At 42.0% G+C, this 23,185-nt stretch overlaps 1 protein-coding gene across 1 annotated transcript in view; it reads right to left on the minus strand.

Moving 5' to 3' along the window:
* Positions 1 to 23,185, minus strand: part of DNAH7 (dynein axonemal heavy chain 7) — a 280,274-nt gene that overhangs the window by 114,300 nt on the left and 142,789 nt on the right. Inside the window, exons 34-39 of the mRNA XM_008063530.1 lie at positions 21,056 to 21,211; positions 20,191 to 20,359; positions 14,146 to 14,272; positions 12,499 to 12,718; positions 4,783 to 5,655; positions 2,831 to 3,060 (exon numbers count right to left, since the gene is read on the minus strand). Coding sequence (XP_008061721.1) covers positions 2,831 to 3,060; positions 4,783 to 5,655; positions 12,499 to 12,718; positions 14,146 to 14,272; positions 20,191 to 20,359; positions 21,056 to 21,211 — 1,775 coding nt within the window. The remainder of the gene's footprint in view (positions 1 to 2,830; positions 3,061 to 4,782; positions 5,656 to 12,498; positions 12,719 to 14,145; positions 14,273 to 20,190; positions 20,360 to 21,055; positions 21,212 to 23,185) is intronic.

A 23,185-nucleotide genomic window follows, 5' to 3' on the forward strand; every position in this document is an offset into this window, starting at 1 on the left:
CAGAGTGTGGCTCCCATTGAACCCTGTGCAGCAAGCACTGAGAGGCTTCACTCCCGCCATCTGAGCTGCTGCTGTCTGTGCCTCACCCTGCAGGATGCTTTGCTAGTATCTCCCCCGACTTCCAGGCAGATGAAAACTCACTTCTAGGTTACAGTACTCCCTGGCTATTCAGAGATCTGAAGACCTTGGCCCTTTTATTATTGTTGTTGTTGTTATTATTATTATTTTAGAAACAGGGTCTCACTCTGTCGCTCAGGCTGGAGTGCACTGATACAATCACAGCTCACTGCAGCTTCAAACTCCTGGGCTCAGGCAATCCTCCCACCTCAGCTCCTTGAGTAGCTGGGAGTGCAAGCCACCACACCAGGGTAATTTTTTCATTTTTTGTAGAGATGGGGTCTCAGTATGTTGCTCCGACTGGTCTCGAACTCCTGGCCTCAAGCAATCTTCCTGCCTCAGCCCCCCAAAGCTCTGAGATTACAGGTGTGAGCCACCACACCTGGTTTGGCTATAGCTATTAATGGAAGAGTAATCACAGGGTAAAAATTCTAGTCGGGGTAAAGGAGAACTTTTAAAAAAAATTTTATTTATTTGGCAAGGAATTTTGAAAGGTAAAAATTTGAAAGAGGAAAATGTGAAAGACAAAAAGAATATTTGAAAATGTCTAAAATACTATGACTCAGCCGAGCTTGGTGGCTCAGCCTGTAATCCCGTGTTTTGGGAGGCCGAGGTGAGTGGATTGCCTGAGCCCGCGGGTTCGAGACCCACCTGGACAACTTGGCGAGACCTCATCTCTACAATAAATTTAAAAAAATTAGCTGGGCATGGTAGCGCGTGCCTGTAGTTCCAGCTACTTGGAAGGCTGAGGCGGAAGGATCGCCGGAGCACAGCAGGTCAAGGCTGCGGTGGCCAGGAGCGGCCACTGCACTCCAGTCTGGGTGACAGAGTGAGACTCCAACTCAAAAAAATAGTCAAATAGCCGGGCTCGGTGGCTCAGACTGTAATCCTGCGCCTTTGGGAGGCTGAGGTGAGTGGATTGCCTGAGCCCGCGGGTTCGAGACCCACCTGGCCAGCGAGACCTCATCTCTACAATAAATTAAAAAAGCAGCCGGGCATGGTAGCGCTCGCCTGTAATTCTGGCTACTTGGAAGGCTGAGATGGAAGGATCGCCAGAGCCCAGCAGGTCGAGGCTGCGGTGGCCGGGAGCGGCCACTCCACTCCAGTCTGGGTGACAGAGTGAGACTCCAACTCAAAAAAAAATAATAATAATAATAATAAAAAAATAAAATAACATACTATGACTCAACCTATCAGTTTGAACTTATAACTGTATAACTTATAAACTTATAATCTAGAAGTGTAAACTTTTCCTATAAGCTTGCATCTCATTTTTATAATTGTTTATTTTTGTTAAACATTGGAAGCACACACTAAAAGCCATGCGTGATATCCAAAATTTTATTAGAATCTCCAAGAGTTGTTTGATCTTCCCTAGATAGGAAAAAATGGGAGGAAAACACAGAAAGACAGAGATTTTGAGAGCCAGGCTATGTACAGCTGTGGGTGAGAGCTGCAGATTCCACGAGGCTGGTAGAAAAGTCACTCATCGTGTGGTTTGAGCACAGGGTTGTTGGGCCACAGTGACTAGGAAGTCCCACTCAGGAGGGCACAGCCGTTGTCACCACATGTGACATGAGGAGTGTCACACTGTGTCCAGGTTGCGTGCTGGCCAAGATAGAAGAGGGGGTTCAACATGCTTGAGACAGTGGGTTAATCACAGAAAGGTTTAGCATTAACTACAGAAATATGTATAAAATCAAGATCACCATATAGATGTTTTTATGTTATCTGCACATCTGGTGCTTTAAGTATATTGTTTAATATTTAAAAGAATTTGGTCTGTTAAATTCACAGATTAGGCTTGAACTTCTAATATAAATCACATAATTGAGCAAAAGATTTAGTTATGTGTTTTTAAGTAAAGATCTCACTTGTTTTATAGATAATGTTTATATGTTTAAAAGAACTTAAGGCTTATCATACATATACATTAAATTTACTAAATTTATAAAAATTACTTAGGTAGCAAGTAACATTTCATTTGTTAAATCAGACCTTAAAAGAGAAATACAAATACTGTATTAAAAATTTTATTAAATTTAAAAAAAAGTTTTTTTGAATGTGACCAAACATTAGTCAAAAACTCTCTTAAAGATGATCACTAAATCATTCAAACTAAGTTTCTAGCTTAATGTTAGTATGTTTTCAAATTTTATAACATACCTACTGAGCTTTAATTTTTATAGCTAAAGGAAATTTGAATGAACTTTTCTGCACATAAAAGTCATTCTCAAAGACATAAACAAATTCCAATTGTTTATGGGTGCATATGTTTTCAGGTGTTTCCATCGATGTTTCCAAATGAGTTTGTTAGAGGGGAGCTTGTCATGTGTACTGATTAGTTGCCCCAGGGGTTCTCAGCTGTTCAGTATCCAAAGAGAGGGTTTATCTATTCTCCCACCATTCATCAGAGAAAAATCCCTCTAGCAGTGTTTATGCAGGATCATGATTAAAACACCCAGGGTCTTATACAGCAAAGGACGGCACACCTCATCCCTCCAACAAAAGTGACTTGCATTTACGCCAAGTCGTACCAAAGGATAGAGTGCCCCGTTCTAAACTCAAAATGCTCATGGATTAAATCACTTAAAGACTTAAACTCACGGTATATTTACATGAAATATATCTCTTCTCATCACAGTTATGTCATTTTTGTACATTCAAATATTTGTAAACTGCCATGGCTTAGAAATATGAAATTTTGTTTTACCTTCTTTTTTTTTCTAGCAGCAGCTTGAAGGTGGAGATTAACTCGAGATAAGAGGTAGGAGTCACATAATTGTGTCTTTGGAGCTCCACGAAGAAAGACTTTGACAGGTGTATGGTGGAGGTATGGAAGCTCTTGCACATGTCAATGCAGCCATTGCGTGTTTCCCCCGACATCTCAATCTCTTCCAAGAATCTCGAGGCAACGGCCTGCAGCGCGTCTTCTGGCCATGGCTAAATTCAAGGTGCATGTGTCAGTGCCTACCCGCGGGTGTGCTCCTACCACAGCTCTCCACAGCGTACCGTTGCTGTCGGAGAGGCGGAGCGCAAGGCGCCGGCAAAAGGCTTCCCCAAGGCCTTGCTGGCCCAGGGCGGGAGGCCAATCTCTGGGCAGGCCTCAGGACACTAGCTCTGCAAGGTTTCTTCTGAGGTTAGGGAAATTGCTGATGAATATCACAGGAGCAGGGAAGAGGAGAGCAGCTAAACTTGTAAGATGGGTCATTTTACCCGTATTACCTCAAACTCTCCTAGCGATTCCCTGAGTTCTGCAGGTGTCATTCCTAAAACAGCTTCCAAGTCTGTTCTCTTCTTTCTATGTTCTCTCAGTCGTCCCACTTCACGCCTGTCCCTGTTATCATCTGCTTGGAATGTCCTGGCTGCCGGCACTCTCCTCAGCGGCCGGCGTGACCTTTTCAAAAGTAACCAGCTCATCCCACACACGCCAGCTCACAACCCTTCAAAGCCTCCCACATCTTAAAGTAAGATCCAGCCTATGCCAGGCACTACCTACCTTGACCTCCCCCACACTCCTGACCTCATGCTTCTCCCCCTGCGGCTCCTGTGCTCTAGCTCTGGCTTTCCTTCCCTTTACTGCCTTCAAAGGTTTATTCTTTGGCCCAGCCCTTCTAGGCACTGATGCTTTCTGTCTCTCAAGATCCCTCTTAAAGGTCACCTATTCAAAAGTCTTTTCCTCCCTGCATGCTCTCTGAGATAGATCCTTGTTGCTAACCTGTCCATAGGAAGCAAGCCTCAGGACGGCCTCTGCCATCGTGCCTATCTCTCTCCAGCTTTCAGCAGGACCTGCTACAGAAAAGGAAGTGCTCAGTAGCCATGCTGTGTACAAAGTCATTAATCTCCCGGGAGTGAAGGTACTGAGAGGCTCTGCCAATTCTCCAAGGTCATACATCTTCTCACAGGATCTCAGCCACAGCCCAGACTTCCTGTGACATGCATGGGAACACACTGCGATACCCAGCTGATGTTACAAGGGCATCCAATGACTCCTTCACTGGACCGGTTACTGCCCGCTACGCCCTCCCCACCCACCCCCGTACCCTCTGGTTTTGTCTCTCCGCCCTGAGCTTCTGATGCATGAAACAGCACCCTGGCTTTCTGCCTTTCACTGGGCTTGGCAAATGGGGAGAAGCTGGAGGAGGAGGGTGAGAGGGACGTGTTCAGACCCTGCCTCCCTTTCAGTAGCAGCTGGCTCTCCTAGGTCTCAGTTGCCTGCTTCTGCCAGCAGCCCTACTCACACGGCCTCTGTGCTCTGAGACCCAGCCATACCCTTCTCCCCGTGGCCCTTCATCTGGGGGATGGCAGCACTCCCTCCACTGCCCCACCATTCTGGGATTCCCTTCATCCCTACGCCTGGGTCAAGCCTTCACAGTGCTTTCCTCAGTGAGGGCTCCCTGGCGCACTCCTCTCCTGGCAGGACCCCGATGGCACACATGTACCAACGCTGTCTATAATATGGTGAGATTAGTGACCACAAGGTTCATGATTGAGTGTGGTTCTATTCTGATGATTTCTAGAATTACAACTTAATAAATACATCATGAGTGATCAGAAAATCCTGCTAGACTACACTTGGGGGCAGTAGAGAGTCTCTAAAGGCAGCTGTGACTACGACAGCGCACTGCCTTTTCTAGAAGCCCAACCCAAACATGCAGGCAGTACCTGGAACCAGTCGATGGTGCAGCAGTTCACCAGCGAGGGGAACTTCCTCAGCCGGTTCCGAAAGGCATCCCCGATGGGGCTCATGGCCAGGACCACATGCAGCTGGCTGCGGCAGCGGTCCACGAACATGTTGAACAATGCCACGGGGCTCCCGTCCGTCTGCTTGGTCTTGTCCCGCTGGCGGTCTAACTGGCGCATCTTGTCGCATATCTCTTGCTTCTCGTCCAGTGCAAAGAGATTGGGAATCTCCCCGGCATTGAGCAGGTTGTTGATGTCTTCGAGGAAGGACTCTTGTTTGATCTGAGTGTCTGTGAACAGGAAGACACCCTGCATCTCGCCTTCAGCACATTTCCTCAAGATCACCTTCAAGTCTTCGTGCCACTCAGTGCTGCTGTAGCCCTTGGAGATCTCCACCTGGAACACGGAGTAGTCGGCCATGTGGGCGGCCAGCCTGGTGACCGACTGCCTCCCGCTCCCACCCACGCCCACCAGGAGTGCGTGGCTGCGGGGCTGCTTCAGGATGCGGGAGACCCTGCTGATGTGTTCGATGGCGAAGCGGAACAGCACGAGGCTCATGGGCTTCTTGCTGATGTTGTTGTACTCGTCCAGCTGGCCCTCCACAATCATGCGGAGGCTGTCCACGTTGGCCACTTCCCTGTAGTTGGTGTCCTCCCTCTTGGAATCGTGGAAGTCACAAAACATCAGGCTGCGCAGGTCATCCTCCACTACTACGCCATCGCCATCAAAGTCTAGACTCAGGAAAAGCTTATGGAAGTCTTCATCCATGTACTTCTTCAAGATTTCTTGGATGCAGTTGATAAGCCAGCTTCTATCTGTGTTGTCCAGGAGGCGGTCGTAATACACCCGGAGAACCTGCATAACCAGTTGAAGGCAGCATTAGCAACTGAATCTTCTGATTTTTAAAAAATGTTTTTATTTAGAAAATTTCTATGGGTTTTATGAAAAGCATATCCAAACAATCAGGACTGATTTAGAATAATGTTTAAATATTATATTGAATATAGATATTTGGAATAATACAGTGACATTCAATTATCAATAAATGAAAGGTAATTTGGGGCTGAAACAGTTTGCAGAGATGCTAAGAGAATTAAGTCCTTGGGAAGGTAAAGGGCTGTCTACACAGGCCCCTCGGTGTGGATGGCAGAGCTGGGCACTGTGTCCAGGTTCCCGACCCCCTTCCAGTGATGTGTCCTTTCTCTGGGATGCATAACAGTTTGAAAGTTACTCACAAATCAATAGATGTTTTTAAAATCAGAAAGCATAGTTTCTGTAAGGAGAGGAAATGTCTTGGGCAGAGGGGAAACTGTTTGGGGTATTTGTTAATTATTTTTGTAGTAAGCCATTGCAGAGAACAATTTACTACAATCAATCTCTGGCTATATGCACTCTAAGGCTTGCTACTTGCAAAAACTATTTCCTTAAAGTGGAATGAGTGTCCTAGGAGGACAGTCTTTTTTGGACTGAATTGTGTCTCACCACGAAACTCTTATTTTGAAGCCCTAACCCTTGATGAGACTGTAGTTGGGGATAGGGTCTTTAAGGAGGTAACTAAGGTTTAATGAGGCAATAGGGGTGGGGCCCTATTCCAACAGGACTAGTGTCGTTCTTATGAGAAAGAAACATTAAAGTGTGTGCATGCTCTCTTTTAGTCTCTGTCTTTCTCAATCTCTGTTTCTCTGTTCTTCCTCTCAATCTTCTCTGTCTCAGTCTCTCTCTTAATCTCTCTCTTTCTCTTTCTCTCAATTTCTCTCTCACTCAATCTCTCTAACTCTCTCTCTCTCCCCCTCTCTCTCAATCTCTCTCTCCCTCTCTGTCTCTCTCTTTCCTTGCATGCACAGAGAAAAGGCCGTGTGAGAACACAGAGAAAGGTGGCTTTTGCAAGCCAGCAAGAGAGCCTTCACCAGAAACTAACACTGATGGAACCTTGATCCTGGACTTCTGGCCTTCAGAACTTTGAGAAAATAAATTTCTGTTGTTTAAGCTGCTTAGTCTATAATGTTTAAGTTATGGCAGACTAATACAACTATGATATAAGCAACACATATTTTGTCAGAAAAGCTTTGGGTCCTGACTCTCCCATTTTGGGCAAATCACTTGAACCGTCTATATCAGCCTCTTTACCTATAGATGGAATTAGTATCACCTTGTAAATCTCATAGATTTGTGGCAAAAGTAAAATGATGACATACGTGAAAACACTATGGAACTGAAATATATAATTATTATAGACTGCCTTAGCAACAGGCTCCTGGCATTTGGGAATCATGGTATTGGCATTTTCACTATCAATGGTTTGATAGCATCATCCTCTTTTAGTAACAGCATGACAGTTTCCAGCGCAGGCAAGTTGTTTTTAAACCTCCTCCATACTCCAACCAGTTCAAAAGTCATTTCTTGATGAGACAATTTAATTTTTCAATGTATGTCAAAAGTGACTTTCTTGAACTGAGATATGGAAGACCTGGGAGTATTCCTATGAGAGAAGGAAACTGAACCAGCCAATGCCCCATACTTGTTTCATGTCTAGTCAAGGTCAGTGCCTAGACATGAAACAAGTATGTCACCATCCAGTTAGCCATTCAGCAAGAACTCAAGGTATTCAATACACCTGTGCTAGAATCATCAGGGGGCACCTGTTAAAATGCAACTAGCAGGACCCTGATAGGGACCTACTGACTTAAACATCTGGAGGGTGGCACCTGGGAATGTCTCCTCCCCACTTTTTATCTTTTCTTTATATAAGGTAAAAATATCCTAAATGTATACCTCAGAGGATTTTACACACGCACACAACCAAGCGAGCCCCATTGAGATCAGGGATAGGATGTTCCCAGCACTGTGGGGGACACACCCACACTCCTTTGGCCTCTCTCTTCCCCTCCCCAACAGGGAGCCACTGTTCTATCACCATTGCTCACATTCGTAAAAGTCATTATGTCAAACTTTCTATTATAAATCTGAATCATTGCAAAGGATATAATTTGGCATAGTTTATCATAATTGTGCTTTGAACTTGTTTACTTCAAAGTCTTGATTGCAGATTCTAAAACTTGATATATAATTCACATACATAAAATTCACTCTTCAAAAACATATAAATCAGCTGGGCATGGTGGCTCAAGCCTGTAATCCCAGCACTTTAGGAGGCCAAGGCAAGAGGATTGCCTGAGCCCAGGGGTTCGAGACCAGCCTGGGAAACTTGCCAAGACTCTACAATAAATCAAAAAAGTCAGCTGTGTGTGGTGGTATGCACCTGTAGTTCCAGCTACTTGGAATGCTGAGGCTGAAGGATTGTCTGAGCCCAGAAGGTCGAGGCTGCAGTGGCTGTGAGCATGCCACTGCACTCCAGCCTGGGTGACAGAGTAAGACTCCAACCCTCCCCCCCCCAAAAAAAGCATCTAATGGTTTTAGAATATTCACAGAGTTGTGCAATCATGACTACTGTCTAATTCCAGAACTTTTTGATCACCCTCAAAAGAAACCCGGTACCCGACAACAGTTACTTCTCAATACCTCGCCCACCAGCCTCTGAAACCCAAGTCTACTTACTGTCTCTGTAGATTTGCTTTTTCTGAACAATACAGTAAATTAATATGTAACCTCTTGTGCCTGGTTTTTTCACATAGTATCATGTTTTCTAGGTTCATCTATATTGTAGGATGTATCAGTCTTTTTTCCACTGTGTGTATTAAGCACATTTTGTTTGTTTATCCACAGTTGATGAATATTTGGGTTGTTTTCACTTTCTGGTCATTATTAATAATGCTAATACTATTCATGTCAGGTTTTTATGTGAATATATACCACTTCTTTTGGGTATAAACTTAGGAGTAGAATTGCTAGGTAATATGGTAAATCTATGTTTAAATGTTAGATGAACTACCAAGCTACTTTCCATATTATGCTCCTACCAGCTTTGTATAAAAGCTCCAACTCTTCCACATCCTCACCAACACTTGTTATTATTCATCTTTTTCATTACAGCCATCCTAGAGGGTGTGAGAGGTACTTCACTGCAGTTTTGATTTGCATTTCTCTGATGACTAATAATGTTGAGTATTTTTCCATGTGCTTATTGGCCATTTGCACATTATCTTTGGGGAAATGTTTATTCAAATACTCTGCTCACTTTTAAAGTGGGTTATTTGTCTTTTATTGTTGAATTATAATAGTTTTTAAAAATATTGTGGATACTAGACATGCATCAGATATATGATTTGCAAGTATTTTCTCTTATGTACTGTCCGTGTTTTTGATAGTGTTTTCAAAATTTATAAATTTTGATGAAATCCATTTATCTATTTGAGGGGAGTTTGTTTTTGCAAAATATCTATATTTAACAAGTAAACTGGGTGATATACATACTCAAGTCTGAGAGCCATGGAGAAGTCAGAGGGAATGAGAAACAGTAAGTCAGTTTTATACCTTGAAAGCCACTGAGTGAAATTAGTTTTTCTAGTGTGGTAACGGCATCTGGAAAGGAAAAGGACACCTCACAAAGCCACTGACATATATCAGACCATGAAGAAATCTCTTCTGAGTGAGCAGAAATAAAGCACAAACTAGAGTCTTGAATCCAATCACTTCATATTTTTTGAAATGCTGACAACAATGTGCCTGAAATGCTGAGAACAATGTGCTAGTGTCATTTCTCAGCTCTGCAGATCAATCAATGGGAAAATGAGAACTCGTGGAGCTCACTGCTGCCTGGGGGTGGCCGGCAAACAACAGACAACCTCTACAGTGTGTTAGAAGAAAAACAGGACAGAATAAGCAAGGCTGCTAGCACAGGAGGGTTTGATCAAAGGTGGGTAGGGGGCCAGTCCAGAAGGTCAACATCTGTGGGAGGAGCCCAGATACAGGGACCGGCCAGGAGGCCTCACTGTGGGTGAAGGGTGCATGAGGGTGACAGCAGGAAGCAGTATGAGAGACCAGGGAAAAGGCACACACGCAGGTCCTCTGGGTCCCTGGACTTTTATTCTGAACTCTCTGGGTGAAGCTGGGTGTTATATTCTAAGCTGAGGACTTAAATGTACTATGTTATATACATATATATCAATGTGAAATAGTCAACCTCATCATGTCCAAAGAGCTAACAGCTCTCATCCAAACTCAACAATCAACAGCTAAAGCAGTACAGAATCTGAAAAATGCTAAAAAGTAATGTATATACTACAAATATATGACAGCACATACAGACAACTTCCTCACTGGAGGAAGGTACCATGTGTATAATCCCAAGGGAGGAAACAAGCAATGGTGCCAGCCCTATCTGCCTTGTTTTCTGTATCCATTCATTCCCAATATTTACTGAGTGCTTTCTGTGTGCCAGGCACTGGGAAAAGCAGTGAATGACTAAGGCTGCTGCTCTACAAAGCTTCTTTGTAGTAAGTACAATCATGAGTCAAATGTTTAGATGGTGTCAGATGATGGTCAGTGTCGTGAAGAACAAAGCCAGGAGGCACTAAAGAGGCAAGGGCTGGGGTGGCCTGAAGTGAGCCTGTGTGGTGAACGGATACTGAGCCACGATCTGAGGGCATTCATGGGTAAGCCTGTGGAAGGCGGAGAGAGTTCCAGGCAGAGGAGGCATCAAGGGCAGAGCTCCTGAGGGGGAGGATGCCAGATACTTCCTCGAGGACAGTCACCCATGATAAAAATGCTGCCTCAGACAGTGCATCTTGCTATGGTCTGCAGGTTTATGGTCCCCAACCCCAGATTTATATGTGATATAAATCATGGTATTGAGCCATGGGGCCTTTGAGAAGTGATCAGGTCTTGGGGGCAGAGACTCGCAAATGGAATAAGGGCCTTTATAAAGGGGACTGGGGAGCTCCTTGCCTTCTACCCTGTGAGGACGCAGCATGAGACACTGTTTATGAGCCAGGACACAGGCCTTCACCAGACACCAGTTGGCCGGCACCTTGGTCTTAGACCGCCCAGGCTCCAGAAGTATGAGGAGCAGACTTCTGAGGATGAGCTACCCAGCTGAAGGCACTTTGCTAAGCAGTGTGACCAGACTGAAACACATGTCTTCAACCATCAGCATCATCCTCCCCTCTGGCCTCTCTCCTGCTCCAGCCACAGCATATTCCTATCACACAGAGCCCTTGGTCACATCCCAGGACACGGGTCCCACCCAGACAAGCAGGCAACAAAAAGGGAGCGCTATAAGACTCTCCAGATTGTGCTTGCTTCTGCAGCACATATACTAAAATTGGAAAGATACAGAGATTAGCATGGCCCCTGAACAAGGACGACACGCAAATTCCTGAAACGTTCCATATGTTTCTCAATTATGAAAGAAAACAACCAAAAAAGACTTTCCAGATGGTCCTTTCTGAGGACTCACTGTCAGAAGTCCTGCTGCAGCCAACACTTCGGAGTCGTGGGGATCCTCCACTTGGACACATATTGGAGTGTTGAGTGTGGGGAGTGGATGAGATGTGGGGAGAGAATGAGTGCTGTCCAAACAGCAGGCCTTGAGCAAGGCAAGGCCCCAAGCGTAGGCAAGGTCTCGCTTGGTTGCTCTGCATCCTAGCCAAAGAGCAAGGGATGCAGCTGCTACACAGAACGGTGTCTCAGATGCCCACACATCTGGGTGCACATAGTACAGATAAAGCCTTAGCCACAGCAAGATAACCGCGGAGCAGCTTGCCATTTAGGTAGCAACAAAATTCCATGATGGCTCCCTCACAGACTTTGAATCCCTTCCAGCTTCCTTTGTGCTTGATAATAAAATAAACACACCGAGCTAGTTCGGGGCCATTCTCCTCCATCAGAGGAAAGTGTCCCACCTGGCCTCAGCTTTTCTTTATGTCTTTGTGTCTGTGTCTTTCTTAATCTCTTGCTGCGCTCTCTCGGGACCCTCAAGGTAGCTGCGTGGGCCACGGCAGTTGAGGACTTAGGAACGTAAACTGTGCATCTAAAAAGCCTCAAGAAACTAGATTTCTGAAAGACCTTTAAAAATACATGCTTTTGTAGCTCATGGCTTTAACATAGAAGTACATTTCCATTTTCTAGGTTTCTTAACTACATTATTAAAATTAAAATAACTATATTATTTCTGTCTTAAAAATGGAGGAAAATGTTTTCTCTCACTTTTTCATATTCTTTGCCCATTTAAAAAAGATTGGACTATTATGTTTGATGCATTATTTTCTTTATCTCTCTTTCTCCCCTACCAGTTTTTATAAGAAAATGCTTATCCACACACCTGTTCCCAAGACAGCTTAAATACATGTTCATATGGTTTCTATGCTCTCAAATTGTGAGTCCTCTAAACAATCAACTTTGTAGTTCTTTTGGGACCTAGTAATATCATAAATAACTAGTGTAAATAAATACATTTACTTCTTTTAAAAAAAAAAAACTCCTTAAAAAGGGTTCCTTTCCAAATTACTTGAAGTTAAACTAAAGGATAGTAAATCATTTGAAGGACTGACTCACAGTGATACCTACATTGAAAGATTCCAAAAAGCAACAGAAATTCCTAAATATGGGAGACAAAGTCTTTTAAATACCATATATCTTAGCTCTAAATATTTTAAACATTATCTTGAATATCGGTCTTTATAATGTCAAATAACAGAATGCATTTCAGCAATTAAACTGCTGAATATTTCTTTTTACAGTTGCTGGCATGGCAAATCTTTGTTTCCCATGAAATCACATGTCAATAACATGGAAATTTACCTCATGAACCCAAAGACGTTTGATCACCTCTTTGGTTTCTGCTGTTTCTGGTCTTGACAAGCAAACCCCTTGAATGACCCTGGAGAAATCACGGAGGTTGAATAAGTAGTGAGACTTCGCGGGCGTGGGCAAAAGATTCTTCATGGCTTCTTTATACAGGGTCATTGTGCCATTCACAATTTGTTTGGTCAAGTCCAGAAAGTCTTCTGGAAATTGACAACTTAAAATTTTTGAGTAAAAAGAAAGACAAATGTTAGAAAATGTAGAATTACAATACAAAAATGGTATTTATAATGACCCATGTACAATTTTAAATTTGATTACATCAACTTGATTTACAAAATTGCTTTTTTATAATGATAATAGTAGATTTTTTTTACTTCCTGTAAAGCTACTTCCTATTCATTATTTTATATTATGTCCAAAGAAACCCTGTGAAATAAACAAGACCAGCTGAATGGACTTAAAATCACATCATTACGGGAAGAGAAGAACCAGCCAAGGAACCCAGATGATAGAATCCCATCCACTATGTCCACCAGAAAAGCACTGCCTCACCTTTCCCTCACTGGCATTCTCAACTGCATATAGATAGAATCCATAAGGAGTACTGGTGAAACGGGCATTTGCAGAGAGAGAGAAGGAGGAAAAAAAAATTTTTAAGTAAAAATAAGAAAAAGAAAAAGGAGAGTGAAATAGCAAATTAGGATAAAAAACACGAAGTGAGCTGGACCCAGAGACTCATACCTGTAATAACAGCACTTTGGGAGGCTGTGGCAGGAGAACTGCTTGAGCCCAGGAGTTCAAGATCAGCCTAGGCAACATAGCAAGACCTCATCTCAACAAAAAAATTAAAAAATTAGCTGGGTGTAGTGGCACACATCTGTAATCCCAGCTACTCAGGAGGTTGAGGCAGGAGGGTAGCCAGAGCCCAGGAATGGGGCTGTGATGAGCTATAATCGTGCCACTGGGCAACAAAGTGAGATCATGATTAAATAAATAAATAAATAAATAAATAAATAAAATTTAAAAAGACAAAGTGCCTGATGCGGGTAGAAAGAATATAGGGAAAGGAATCTCCTTTGAAAAAACTGGTTGTATTTGACTTCTGGCTTAACCAGGAGCCGGCTGTCTCCACTGTCACCACTAGAGAGGGCAAGGAGTGACAACTTCCTGAGGACCAGGCCAAGACTCCCACTACCCAGCTCAGCTTGATCCCTGACATCAGGCATCTCGTTTAGAGCAGCATCTCATTGAGAGCAGCATCTCCAGAGCTGGGGAGTAACATCTGCCCAAGGAAGAGGTTCCAAGGCTGTCACCTCAAACATGGCCATGGATACCCTATAGAACTCAGGTTATACCAGAGGGTATCAAAGTCGTGGGATAAACCTGGCACGTCCTTCCTGTATTAATTGTACTCAGTGGTGGAAATTCAGAATAACAATTCAAACATGTCTGACATATGACCCAGCAGAGTGCTCTGGCCCCTAGGTTATGTCCAACACTGGGAGGCAGGAGGGAGAGACGGAAGCTATGTTGTCTGTTACCTTTTCCTGAAACATTTGAGAAGTGCTACTTAACATGGACACGCTTCTAAAAGACCTTATACCTTTAAATGAAACAACAAACAAACTTTACATCACTTACCAGGTTTTTAAATGCCATGTTAAGATTCTAGAGAAGATTGTAAACATGGATTTATCACTAAATTCATTGATTGTTATGATGTTGAAATGTCGCATGTATCGAGGAGTGACTGGATTTCGACCACCGCCTAAGTATTAAAAAAAAAAACTCTTAGCAATGTTACTGGTGTATAGAGTGTTTTCTCCAACACTTTACAATTTAAAATAATGAAAGATGGACAAATTCACTGCACACAAAGAAGTGAAGAATAATCAATTATTTGGATAAGCTCAGTATCTAAAGCATTTTCCCCTCAACCTCAAAGCATTGTTTTTCTATTTGAATTGTCTATTGAGTTCAACAAGCTAGACATCATCTTGAGTCACATCTGCATTGCTGGGGGCAATCAGACCAGGAAGAAAGAGACATTAGTTATGTTCTCACAAACAGTAAGAAGTAAGCATCCTCAACGCACTGTGAAGATGCAACATTATACAAATTAATACATTATACACGATTAAGACCCAAGGGTGCCTCCCACAACCTGAAGTTCTGCACAGCCTTGGCCCTCGCCTGCCTTTCCAACATGGGGAAATGAGACTCCCTGGACTAGCCTGTGTCATTGGTGCTGCTTCTACTGGCTGCCTGCATCTTTTAAAACTGGAAGATTTTCCATAAAATAATGAAAGTTTTTTAAAAATATGTATACTTTACTTGGAAAACATAAAGGATCTCCAAGAACTAATTTTTTTTCACAAAATAATGATTATATTTTCCAATATGAGACTTTAATAACTGATAACACATCTTACAAAATTGCGTCACCTTTAAAATATATAGACAAATTGCATTTGCTTTTTAGAAGGATTATATCATGAATTTTCGGTATAGAAGTGATTTTAAAAGTACATAATATCTCAAACATATATTTTCCATAAATATATAGGTTCATGTTTTATGTTTGTTTAAAGCCAGATAAATCTGTCTTTTGCTTCTATCACTGAAGTACACTGTACTGTTTCTAAAAACATGCATAATGTGTAAAAACACATAACTGGTAGTGAAGGGTGTATGTATGTACTTTTAGAGACAGGGTCTGACTTTGTTGCCCAGGTTGGAATGTAGTGATGTGATGTAGCTCGCTGCAACCTGGAACTCCTGGGATCAAATGATCCTCCCACCTCAGCCTCCTGATTAGCAGGGACTACAAGTGCACACCACCATGCCTGGCTAACTTTCTTTTTTTTTTTTTTTGAGTTGGAGTCTCACTCTGTCGCCCAGACTGGAGTGCAGTGGCCCGCTCCCGGCCACTGCAGCCTCGACCTGCTGGGCTCTGGTAATCCTTCCGTCTCAGCCTTCCAAGTAGCTGGAACTACAGGCGCACGCTACCATGCCCGGCTAATTTTTTGATTTATTGTAGAGATGAGGTCTCGAACCCACGGGCTCAGGCAATCCACTCACACAGCCTCCCAAAGGTGCGGGATTACAGGCTGAGCCACCGAGCCCGGCTTTTTTTTAAGAGTCGAGGTCTTACTATGCTGCCCAGGCTAGTCTCAAACTCCTGGATTTAAGCAATCCTCCTGCCTCAGCCTCCCAAGTACAGGGATTATAAGCATGAACCACCACATCCAGCCTATCTATGTGTTTATAACGAGCATAAATTTAAGCTTATGTTGAACACGAATTTACCTTGGCAAATTGAAGGGGCTGGTGAAAAGGTTGCAGAAGGAGAAGTGAGAGGTATCCACCCAACCCATCTTCAGCCCTTCCTCCCAGAGATGCTCAGAAACAGTGGTGTTTTAGAAAATGGAACAGCCTAACAAATCACCTAAGACAGCTGGAAACACAAGACCACTAAAACCCTAACTTTAGCAGAAGAATTCAGATCACCAAAGTAAAAGCCCAAATACAGGACACAGAAGATAAAAATATCATAGAAAAAATCAACAAAACAAAAAGACGGTTCTTTGAAAGAACAAACGAGAATGCCAGACCCCTAGCCAGACTGACCAAGAAAAAGCCCAAATAAACACAATCATAAATTCAAAAGATCAAATTGCAACTGACCCCAAAGAAATATAAAAGATTATCAGAGATTACTATGCACACCTATATGGAAACAAACTTGATAACCTAAATGAAATGGAGGACTTTCTGACATCACACACCCTCCCAAGGTTGAAAGAAGACATTGAGACACTAAATAGACCAATAACAACCCAGAAAATTGACTTCGTCATAAGAAAACTACCTACAAAAAAAAAGCCCTGGACCAGATGGCTTTCCAGCAGAATTCTACAAAACATACAAAGTGGAATTGATACCAATCCTATTGAAAGTATTCTAGGCAATTGAGAAAGATGGAATTCCCCCCAAATCATTTTACAAAGCTAACATCACACTGATACCCAAACTGGGTAAAGATCCAACCAAAAAAGAGAACTACAGACAATATCCCTAATGGACATAGATATAAAAATTCTCAGCAAGGTTTAATTAAATGTAATTAAATTCATCAACAGATGTAAAAACAAGAACCACATAACTACATAATGAGATGCAAAAAAAGTCTTTGATAAAATTCTGCATCCCTTCTTGATAAAAACCTTGAACACCTAGGCATAGAAGTAACATACCTCAAAATAGTAAGTGCCATCTATGTCATTCACAGCCAGCATATTGCTAAATGGACAGAAACTGGAAACATTTCCCCTGAAAACTGGAACAAGACAAGGCTGCTCACTCTCCTCCCTTCTGTTCATTGTATTGGAAGTCCTAGCAATAGCAATTAGATAAGAGAAGGAAATCAGGGGTATCAAAATAGGAAAAGAAGTTAAATTATCCCTCTTTGCTGATGATATGGTCCCATACCTTGAAAATTCAAGATAATCTGTCTAAAATCTCCTTGAACTGATAAAGGACTTTGGCAAAGTCTCAGGATACAAAATAAACATGTAAAAGACAGTTGAATTCTTATACACCAACAACAAACAGGTAGAGAACCAAATAAAAAGCACAATCCCATTCACAATAGACACACACACACACACACACACACACACACACACACACACACACACACAATGAAATACTATGGCATCTTCATAACCAGAGAACTAGAATAATGAAGACTACAAAACATTGCTCAAAGAAATCCAAGAAGATACAAACAAATGGAAAAATATTCCATGCTCATGGATAGGAAGAATCAACATTGTTAAGATGTCCATCCTATCAAAGGCAATCTACACATTCAACACAATACCCATTAAATTACCAACATCATTCTTTTCAGACCTGGAAATGACAATACAGAAATTCATATGGAAATATAAATGACCACGAATAGCCAAAACAATTCTTAACAAAAGAAACAAAGTGGGAGGTATCAGACTTCCAGACTTTAAACTTTACTATAAGTCTACAATAATCAAACACCCTGTATTGGTACAAAAACAGGCATATGGACCGAAGTAACAGGATAGAGATCCTGGAAGCAAAACCTCAACTTCTCAACCAACTCATCTTCGGCAAAACCTCCACCAACAACCACTGAGGAGAGGAGAACCTATTCAGTAAATGGTGCTGGGAAAACTGTCTGATCACAGGCAGAAGATTGAAACAAGACCTAACTGTTACCATACATAAAAGTCAACTCTAAATGAATCAAAGAACTAAATGCAAAACCTCAAAGTACAAGAATCTTAGAAAATGCAGGGGACACCGTTACAGAAATCGGAGTAGGCAACCAATTCTGGATCAAAACCCCAGGTATCCATGGCATAAGAGATAAGATTGATAAGTAGGACTTCATTAAACTGAAAAGCTTCTGCAAAACAAACAAAAAACCATCAAGAGAGCAGAGAGACAGCCCACAGAATGGGAAAAATTATTTGCCAACTATATATCTAACAAAGGCCTAACATTTAGGATCTACCAGGAACTCCAACGTGCCAAAAAGGAAAAAAAAACCAAACAGCCCCATTAAAAAGTGGGCAAAAGACATGAGTGGACACTTCTCAAAAGAAGATATATGGGCAGCCAACAGACACGTGAAAAAGTGCTCAGCCTCACTAATCATCAAAAAAATGCAAATCAAAACCACATGAGATCCCACCTAACCCTAGTAAAAATGGTCATCATTAATAAAACAAACAACAACAGATGCTGGTGAGGATGTGGAGAAAAGGGAATACTTCTAGAGTGCTGGTGGGAATGCAAACTAGTTCAACCTTTATGTAAAACAGTGTGACAATTTCTAAAAGAACTAGAAATTGACCTTCCATATGACCCAGCAATCCCCCTACTGGGAATATACCCCAGAGGAACTCAAAGCATTCTACAAAAAAAATACTTGCACACACACGTTTATTGCAGCACTATTCACAATGGCAAAAACATGGAATCAACTGTGCTGCCCATTGAAGCTGGACTGGATTAAAAAAAAGTGGTACATATACACAATGGAATATAATGCAGCCATAAAGAAGGACAAACATATGAACTTTGCAGTAACTTTGATGGATTTAGAGTTACTAATACTCAATGATCTATCACAGAAACAAAGAATAGAGTACCATATGTTCTCATTCATAAATGGACCCAGAACATTTACCATAGTACTATAAGAAAGGGATTGGCAGTAGTGGGATACTGCTGGGATGTGGGGGTGGGGGACACAACATCAATAAGGGTACCTGATCTCAAACCAGGCAAAGTGGGGACCAAAGGGAGGCCCAAACTTTACCTATTGATGCCCACTTGTATACCTAATCCTGAATTGTACCCTACATTAAAAAAAAAAAAAAAAAAAAAAAAGACAACGGAGCAGAAATATAAGAGGAAAAAGCCCTTCGTGGACTCAGCCTGTATATCTGTCCAGTGCTTGAAGAGGCAGGAACAGTGGACATGTGAGTGCAACAATTGACTTGGGTGGCAGAGGAGAGATAACATGGACTGAAGCCTGAAGCTAGGAGAGCTATCATCTCTTATTTTTAAAAAGAACAAAGGTGTTCACAGTAGCCCAGGGTGTGTGCAGTCAGCAATTACTGACTGAGAGCAAACGGTCTGCCTGCAGATCAAATGAAGTCTGAGGAGATGGAGCAAGCTTCCCTGAAGCAGCATATTGAGAGAAGAAACTTTTCAAAAATAGAATACCAGCATGAGGTCAGGAAGAGGACAATTAAACATGTCTAGTTAGTTGAATCAAGCCATTTTTGACACCCAGAGAAAAAATCTGCATAGAATTTCCTTGAGTTCATAAATTTCTCTTGGAAAATGCAAAGGATCTTTAAGGGTTCATTCTTCTGGCCGTTTTCTTCTTAAATTCTTTTTGCAGCCCGTCCACATCCAGAGACTGATTAGATTGGGGCCCAGCGGGGTTACAGGAAAGATAACCTTAGAGGCAGGGGTATCCTGTGTGACTGCAGCATTAAGGGATGATAGAGAGGATAACAGATGTCCCGGGCAACCTGGCTTCTCAGAATACAGAGTGGGAAAGGTGAGCAAAGTCCCTGGAGGTGGGAGAGAAAAGGATTTGAAGACTTGGGTGAGTGGCTCAACCATGGTCACCCTGTTTCTAGAGCTGGACATCATGGTACAATCCCTTAGGTCACATGAATATACACAGAAAACATGCAGTACACAAAACATTGGAACCCCAAAGGTTTTGTTTTTGTGTTTTTTTTTCAGCTAGGCACAGGGGCTCACATGTCCCAGCTTTTTTGGGAGGCTGAGGTAGGAGGATCGCTTGAGCCCAGGAGTTTGAGAACAGCCTGGGAAACATAGCAAGACCTTGTCTCTACAAAAAGAATTTTAAAATTAGCCAGGTATGGTAGCGCACGCCTATAGTCCCAGTTACTTGGGAGACTGAGGTGGGAGGATCATCTGTGTCCAGGAGTTCAAGGTTGTGGTAAGCTATGATTATGCCACCACACTGGAGCCTAGAAGACAGAGAACCTGACTCAAACAAGACTCCCCACAAAAGGTTTTTTTCTCCCTAGTGGTCGCTTTAGATATAGCTAGAGTAACTTTTCATCTTTATTATCACAAGCTCAGAAAATGTACCTGGAGGCCCCATAGCACACATGATCTGAATGTCTACTAGTTTAATCATCGAGCAGTCCTTCAGATCATACCAATTCCAGTGATCTAACCACTGTCTGAGCAGCTCGATGGGAGGTTGAGCCCCATATACCTCTCGGGCAGGCATATTGACATCGTCTACAAAGACAACCTGAGAGTGAAAGAGAAGGAGCATTAGAAATCGTCTGCATCTTCACATAGTGTCCTATTGTATAAATACGTTGAGGCAGACACTGAGGTTATCTCCATGTAGACCCATGTGGGAGATGATGGGTTCTCTTCCAAACAAGGAGCATATCCTAAGCACCCATGTTTCAGCACTCCCACTCCTCTAGAGAGACAGAAGCATTCTCACAACTAGTCTCTATAGGTTAATAGCTTGAACTTCTTAGTCCCCTCATACAATTTGTTTCCCAGCATGACTTGTCTTTTCTTCTTGTCCCATACGTCATTAAAGTAGATGAGAAAGGTGCGACTAGGGGGAGGAGGGCATTCTCTGCCAAGGAGCACGTTGAGTGAGTTGACGGTTGGATAAAGGTCGACAAAAGTGAGAGACAGAAACTTTGCTGGGGAAATGCTAGCGAAAGGCAGATGGTTTCTCAGATGAATGCTCCACTTTCAACTCAGAGGGCAGCTGTGTGTTTTTAGCCTCAAACTGTCTAGTACCCATACAAATATAATCACTCTTTTAGGAAAAGTTTTTAATCCAGATTTGTGATTAAGAGAAAAAAAAGCTATACAGAAAGCTGTCAAGCCCCAGGATATCTGGTTTCCTGGTTCCAGCTGCAGCAGTGTTTGCAACTCAGCCCCATGTTGCACCATGCATACAGAAAGGAACGACCCTTACCATTTTCTTGCCCAAAGGAGGGCCAAAGACCCCCTTTCTTCTTTTGTCCAGTTTTGACATGATGATGTTCTGAGTTTGAGCTGCTGTAGTTTGTGCAGAGAAGTTAATTAGCAGGGGTTTGTAGGTGTCTTTGTTGAGTTGATTTAAAAGAAAATTCTGTGTAACAGAAGATAACAAAATGAGCATCACTGGAATCATGTTTTGACATTTCAAAATAAGCATTGAGCACTACTTTTGACAGACTCGAATTTAACCTTAAGAGACATGGTGATATAAAAAGAGATGGAATTGGTAGGAGTGATGGTCGCCATGCCAACGGAGTGCATCTACTGGCCCAGCCCCTGCTGGGCCTTCACAACAACCCTGAAGACTGCACATTCCTCCTACACACCAAGTCACCAGGGCTCCGAGGTTAGGAAACTGCCTAAGGTCTCAGGGTGGCAACAATTCAGACTTTCACTGGTCTCTCTCCAGATCAGCAGCCTTTTTATATACCTTATTTACTTTCCACTTATGTACCACATTATCTTCCTGTATGTTTGTTTAGTTTAGTTTAGTTTTTATTTGAGTTGAGATCTCACTCTGTTACCTAGACTGGAGTGCAGTGGTATAATCATGGTTCACCATATCCTCGACCTCCTGGGCTCAAGTGGTCCTCCCCACTCAGCTTCCTAAATAGCTGGGACTACAAGCATGTGCCAGCATGCCTGGCTAATTTTATTTGTTTGTTTATCTGTTTGTTTGTTTGTTTTGTAGAGACAAGACCTCACTATATTGCCTAGGCTGGTCTCAAACTCCTAGGCTCAAGAGATCATTCCACCTCGGCCGCCCAAAGTGCTGAGATTACAGGTGTACGTCACCATACCCAGCCAATTGTATTTTCAAAATAGAATCCACTGAGAAGCACCCTACATGGTTGTTGTGAGAAGCAGGCATGATTGCAATGGCTCTTAATCGAGATGTACAACAGGGTCAGACATATCAGGATTTCCTGTGGAGCTCATCAGGGCAGGCCAGTCTCTCCTGGTCCTCGTCCCCTTCTCCCCCTTGGGTCCTTTAGAGGCACAATGCCTCCCGATTAAGGGCCAGTTATTAGAAAATCTTAAGTAAGTCATAATTTCCTAGTTTAATTTCATTCCTATGCTCATGGGTAAGGAAAGGCCAAAAGCCAGGCATTTCCGCCTGCTTCAAGAGTGACTTGCAGTAAGTGCTCCCAGCATTCACCCTATTGTGTGTAAGATACTAGATTATTAATCTAAAATATCACGTGGTAACACACCTCAAAGCAAGTCCTCTTTCATGACCTGATGATGAGCTTAAACATCACTGTAATGAAATTACAGACTCTTCCCATTATAATCAAGACATTAAACTTCACCCAACAGATTTGCTCTCAACCAGTCTTCAGTAAATTTTTTTGTTCTAATGTGATGTTACGTTTTCTGTAATCTCTAACTAGAATTCTACTTTTTATTTTTCATTGTTTACCTAGACATGTACTAATTTGAGGAGAAAATCACTTTAAATATTAAATGTTATGCTTAATCCTTTTAATAAGATGAAATGTAAGCAAATACAAAAGTTGCATTAAGCATTTTATATGAATAAATTTTCAGTGAAAATGCTTTATGGAAATGAAAGTTATGTAACATTGTCTCAAAATACTATTTTTTTTCACTGAAAAATAACTTTTTGAGATTCTAGCTCTACACTGTATTATTTACAGCACAATCAGCTCTTACTTAATTGAGGCAATGTCCTTGAAGGGCATGGCAGATGATAACCTTTGTGAGGAACAACTTAGTATTTATCAAAAATCAACAATTTCCAAGACTCTAGGAATTCTTCCTAAGCAAATAAGCAGAGATAAGAACAAAGGTTTAGCTATAAAATGCTGACTGCAATCTTATTTTTAAAGCAAAATATTAGAAAAATTAGGGATTTGAACCAATCATTATAATTATTATATAATTTTATATATAATCAATTATTATAATGATCATATAATTAATTAAAGAATCTAATACCTTAATATTCTTTAAATTATCTTGTAGAAGAATAATAAAATAGAAAAATACTTACAATATTGGTTATAAAAAAGCAGCTTTCAAAACTATGTTCCCTATTTTG

Source organism: Carlito syrichta, unplaced genomic scaffold (assembly GCF_000164805.1).
Source record: "Carlito syrichta isolate Samal-C Ts95f unplaced genomic scaffold, Tarsius_syrichta-2.0.1 Scaffold306906, whole genome shotgun sequence".
NCBI lineage: Eukaryota > Metazoa > Chordata > Mammalia > Primates > Tarsiidae > Carlito > Carlito syrichta.